The following is a 5,828-nucleotide window of genomic DNA, read 5'->3' on the forward strand; positions in this document are numbered from 1 at the left end:
TGAAACTAAATGTGATTAACCAACTAAACATGATTATATCACTAACAAACTTGAATTAGCAAAACAAACTAACAACAAGGAAATGAAAATTAAATGATATGTGAGACAAATGACACATGACATTGGACAAATGACAAAAGAGACGTGAGAGAATCAATAGGTTTTAGACATAGGGTTAAAGAATCTTGGTGGTGGAACAAAAATGTACAAAGCAAAGTTAGAATTAAAAAAGAATGTTTTAAAGATCGATCAAGATGTAAAAATGTAGAAACTCAAGAAATGATAAGAGAGTTAAGAAAGAGACCAAGATGATGGTGAGCAAAAATTATATTAAAGGAGGATTTAATATTCAATTTATTTTTGTAATGTGAATGATACCTCAAACTTCCCATGTGACCTAAAATAAGATATCCAACATATTCCCCCATTAAATTAGATCAAAATTAAATAATTATATTAAATTTCATTTTGACAAGTCATTTATTTTCATTATCCTAATTCCTTACCCATGCAAAATGTTAGCCACACATTTGTATCTCAACAGACTCCAGTTGGTCAACGTGAGTCGTCGGGACAACATTACATCAAAACACAACATAGTATCTCATTATTACTACAGTTTCTCTTCGTTCTTGTGTTTGTCTTGATTGTAATTCATCAAAACAATAATGTCTTCCTCCTCTGATGATCATCCACGGATCTATGACGTGTTCATAAGTTTTAGAGGGGAGGATACTCGCAACACTATTGTTTCTCATCTCCATGCTGCACTCCAAAATTCAGGAGTCAACACTTTTCTTGATGATCAGAAGCTTAAAAAGGGAGAAGAGCTTGAACCAGCACTAAGGATGGCAATAGAACAGTCGAAGATATCTATTGTTGTTCTCTCACCGAACTATGCAGGATCTAGCTGGTGTCTTGACGAACTTGTACATATCATGGATTGCCGCGAAAGTTATGGCCGGACCGTTGTACCTGTATTTTACCGTGTTAACCCAACGCAAGTCCGTCATCAGACGGGTGATTTTGGAAAAGCCTTGGAGCTGACTGCAACAAAAAAAGAAGATCAACAACTGTCCAAGTGGAAGAGAGCACTCACAGAAGTTTCAAATATAAGCGGCTGGCGTTACAACATTTCGAGGTAATCAATACTTATATTCGATAGTAAAGCATTAAAGCTTAACTTTTTTATGTCATGATTGATTAATGCTCATTTTTTGTCTTTGTAACTGTTTATTATTATTATTACCGTAGGAATGAAGGTGAACTAGTGAAGGGTATTGTTGAGTACATTTTGACAAAACTAAATATCTCATTGTTGTCTATTACTGAATATCCAATTGGATTGGAATCCCGTGTGCAACAAATTACCAAGATTATTGATGATCAATCATGGAAAGTCTGTATCATAGGGATATGGGGAATGGGTGGATCAGGCAAAACAACCACGGCCAAAGCTCTCTACAATCAAATCCATCGTAGATTCCAGGGTAGAACAAGTTTCGTTGAAAGTATTAGAGAAGTTTGTGATAATAATAGTAGAGGGGCTATTACTTTACAAAAACAACTTCTTTTAGATCTCTTTGAAATAAAGCAGAAGATTCATGGTGTTGCATTGGGGAAAAATAAAATCATGACAAGACTTCAGGGACAAAAGGTTTTGGTCGTACTCGATGATGTGACCAAGTCTGAGCAATTAAAAGCTCTGTGTGAAAATCCTAAGTTGTTAGGTTCGGGGAGTGTATTGATTATTACCACTAGAGATTTACGCCTTCTCAAGTCATTTAAAGTTGACCATGTCTACACCATGACTGAAATGGACAAACACCAATCCCTTGAACTTTTCAGTTGTCATGCTTTTCAACAACCAAACCCTAGAGACAAATTTAGCGAACTCTCTAGAAATGTAGTTGCTTATTGCAAAGGATTACCCCTGGCTCTTGAAGTCCTTGGACGTTACTTATCTGAGAGGACGGAACAAGAATGGAGATGTGCACTATCAAAATTAGAGAAAATTCCCAACAATGATGTGCAACAGATATTGAGAATCAGCTATGATGGTTTAGAAGATTATACGCAAAAGGACATATTTCTTGACATATGTTGTTTCTTCATTGGAAAGAACAGAGCTGATGTTACAGAGATACTTAATGGGTGTGGACTTCATGCTTATAGTGGAATATCTATTCTCATAGAGCGCAGCCTCGTAAAAGTCGAAAAGAATAACACGCTTGGAATGCACGATTTGCTCAGAGACATGGGAAGATCAATTGCTGGTGAAAGTTCAATCAAAGAGCCTGCAAAGCATAGTCGATTGTGGTTTCATGACGATGTGAACGATGTCTTGTTAAAAAAAAATGTAAGAACTTTTGAGCATCCTCTAAAATTTATCAAGATTATAAGAATCATTGTTTCTTTCTGGGTTAATTTTGTTCTCCATAACTTCTGGCTGAAATTATTTGGATGCATGATTTTCATTCTCATGTTTATTAGAAATTACTTAGGCTGTTGCATCTCTGATATACTTATATGTATTACTTTCTAGTTATGAAGCACTCAATGTGAAGTAATTGAATATAATCACAAATGCAATGTTGTCTAACACCGACGTGTGATGGATATAAAATTCCGCCTTAATAGCGGTCCGCCCCTAGTCGCCTAAATTCCGACCTTTGGTTAGCCTTAATTGCAGCCTCCAACACCTTCATTGTGTTGGCTTTGAGGGGGTGGATTTAGTCCCACTTCGGATAGATAACACTCTTGAGAAGATTTTATAAAGAGGAGGCACTCCACACCTTACAAGCCGGTTTTGTAATGATGAGTTTTGGTGTTATTTACCTAGCTTTCAAGCAAGAAAGACAAATGATAAACAATTTCCCTGACTTTCTCTGCTTTTTTTAATTCAAATGCAGGGTACAGAAATTGTTGAGGGATTGATTTTTGAGTTGCCAAGAACACATAGAACTAGATTCGGTACTAATGCTTTCCAGGAGATGAAAAAACTGAGGCTTTTAAAACTTGATGGTGTTGACCTCATCGGAGATTATGGTTTAATTTCCAAACAACTGAGATGGGTTGATTGGCAACGACCTACCTTCAAATGTATACCAGATGACTCTGATCTGGGAAATCTAGTTGTTTTTGAATTAAAACATAGCAATATTGGACAAGTTTGGCAGGAGCCCAAGGTATAATAACATTTTCTTTTAAACTCAAAGGTTGAAGACATTATAATATTTTACCACCTTTACATGTGCTATTTTCTTGTTATTTTTCTCTTAAACAATCATTTTCTTGCAGCTGTTAGGCAAGCTGAAAATTCTCAATGTCAGTCATAATAAGTACTTGAAAATCACCCCAGACTTTTCAAAATTACCGAATCTAGAAAAGCTCATTATGAAGGACTGTCCGAGCTTGATTGAGGTACACCAGTCCATTGGGGACCTCAAGAATATCGTTCTGATAAATTTGAGGGACTGTAAAAGTCTTGCCAATCTCCCAAGAGAGATCTATAAATTGATATCGGTGAAAACTCTTATTCTTTCTGGTTGTTCAAAGATTGAGAAGTTGGAAGAAGATATAATGCAAATGGAATCCTTGACAGCTCTAATTGCAGCAAATACTGGTATCAAACAAGTGCCCTATTCAATAGCAAGATCAAAAAGCATTGCATATATATCACTATGTGGATACGAAGGATTATCACGTGATGTTTTTCCTTCTCTCATTTGGTCTTGGATGTCACCAACCAGAAATTCCCAGTCCCATATTTTTCCATTTGCAGGAAATTCATTGTCTCTAGTTTCTTTGGATGTAGAGAGTAATAATATGGAATATCAATCACCGATGCTTACCGTCCTATCAAAGCTTCGATGTGTTTGGTTTCAATGCCACTCAGAGAATCAACTTACTCAAGAATTAAGAAGATATATTGATGATCTATATGATGTGAATTTTACTGAGTTGGAAACAACATCACATGCACACCAAATCGAAAATCTTTCCTTGAAATTACTTGTGATTGGAATGGGAAGTTCCCAAATAGTCACAGATACTCTTGGCAAGAGCTTAGCACAGGTTCCTTCTTTATCCTTTCACCTTTACTGATATTTATTATTAATTAAGAGAATACGGAATGGTTTTCTTTTTTCTTTATTTCATTAAATGGTAGTATAGAATTTGCTGAAAGTGACAAGAAATTTATGCAGGTATCCTTCAGATAAACTAATATCAATGCTAGGGGTCATACGTGTAACATAGTGAAGTTAATTTTGAGATAACAAAATCCTTTTCCCGTTTTCTTCATATCTTTTTTCTCTTATTTTATCTCCATTAGTTTTATTCATAAAGAATCGACAACAGTACTGCTAATGCTTTGAAGAGAAAGTAACTGATTGGAATAAAATGTCAGGTATTTTCTAAAATGTTTATAATAGGCCAGCAGATTAAGTTTACAAAAATCTTTTGCATAGAATGATAAGATCATAGTGCAGAGAGAGAATTTGTAGACAGACATGTATCTGTTACAGTTTTATTGTGAAAGCTTCCATAATGGAAAGCCGAAAGGAACTGTATTGCCTGGAATACATTTTTCTGTTTAGAACACTATTTTGACACTGTAAATGGCACAAAATGTCCATCTGCATAGTGTAATATATTAAATATTTCATAAATAACTTAGCATATTATCATGATACAGGGTTTGGCAACCAATTCAAGTGATTCTTTCCTTCCGGGTGACAATTATCCTTCTTGGTTAGCCTATAAATGCGAAGGATCTTCTGTACTTCTTCAAGTGCCTGAGGATAGTGGTTCTTGCATGAAGGGAATAGCTTTGTGTGTTGTTTATTCGTCAACACCTCAAAACCTGCTAATTGAATGTATCATTAGTGTCGTGATCATTAATTACACAAAGCTCACAATCCAGATTTACAAGCATGACACAATAATGTCTTTTAATGATGAAGATTGGGAAGGTGTAGTGTCAAATTTAAAAGTTGGTGACAATGTGGAGATTTTTGTAGCTATTGGGCATGGATTTACTGTTAAGGAGACGGCTGCGTATCTTATATATGGTCAGCCAACTGCTGTGGAAATTGAACCAATACCTGAAGTGGACGCGCAATCATCACCTGATGCGTAAACGGAGCCATCACCTGAAGTGGAAGCGCATTCATCACCTTATGCGAAAAGGAGACGACTGTCTATCTGGTATATGGCCAGTCAACTGCAATGGAAATAGAGACATTAACAACTGTGGAAGTTAAGCCATTGCCGAAGCCATATGAAATCTTCACATGACTTGTAAAGAGAGTTTTGCTGAAATGTTTATGTATGAATTAGACTAGACGTTCCAACAATTTTCGGTTGGGCGTACCTTTGTCCTATGTGTTTTTCTATATTTTTTAGGCTTAAATATGTATTTCATCCTTACAATTAGAGGTCGTTTAAAAATTGGTCTTGTATTCGCTAATCCTTGCAAACTAGTATTGCAATCATTAATCATTTAAAATTTCGTCCTTTAACCAACTTAATCACTGCCACGTCACTAATTCGATCACGTGACGATCACTACCACACATGAAATTTCAATTTTGCCCTTAAGAAGAGGACAAAATATTGAAAAAAGAATTTAAAATCCAGGGGTAAAATTGGAATTTCATGTATGACAGTGATTGTCATGTCATCAAATTAGTGACATGGCAGTGATTAAGTAGGGAGAGGGACAAAATTTTAAATGATTAAACAATGCAAGTGTAAATTGCTAGGATTAGCGATTACAGTGACCAATTTTTAAACGACCCCTAATTGCAAGGATGAAATACATA

General features: G+C 35.6%; 1 protein-coding gene across 1 annotated transcript; it reads left to right on the forward strand.

Annotated features, from left to right (window-relative positions):
* The first annotated feature begins 547 nt into the window (after positions 1 to 547).
* On the forward strand, positions 548 to 5,360 carry LOC11426677 (disease resistance protein RUN1). Its single transcript, XM_003614232.4, has 5 exons — positions 548 to 1,141; positions 1,255 to 2,359; positions 2,913 to 3,188; positions 3,301 to 4,077; positions 4,700 to 5,360. The coding sequence occupies exons 1-5, from the start codon at positions 669 to 671 to the stop codon at positions 5,141 to 5,143; spliced, it is 3,075 nt and encodes a 1,024-aa protein (XP_003614280.1). The 5' UTR covers positions 548 to 668; the 3' UTR covers positions 5,144 to 5,360.
* Positions 5,361 to 5,828: the final 468 nt, after the last annotated feature.

Source organism: Medicago truncatula, chromosome 5, assembly GCF_003473485.1.
Source record: "Medicago truncatula cultivar Jemalong A17 chromosome 5, MtrunA17r5.0-ANR, whole genome shotgun sequence".
Classification (NCBI taxonomy): Eukaryota; Viridiplantae; Streptophyta; class Magnoliopsida; order Fabales; family Fabaceae; genus Medicago; species Medicago truncatula.

What these genes read in the sequence shown, in the direction of transcription:
- LOC11426677 (XM_003614232.4), top strand. Translation starts at nt 669, where the DNA reads ATGTCTTCCTCCTCTGATGATCATCCACGGATCTATGACGTGTTCATA. An exon ending in TGGCGTTACAACATTTCGAG is followed by an intron (nt 1,142 to 1,254) that starts GTAATCAATACT and finishes TTATTACCGTAG; the next exon opens with GAATGAAGGTGAACTAGTGA. An exon ending in AAGTTTGGCAGGAGCCCAAG is followed by an intron (nt 3,189 to 3,300) that starts GTATAATAACAT and finishes ATTTTCTTGCAG; the next exon opens with CTGTTAGGCAAGCTGAAAAT.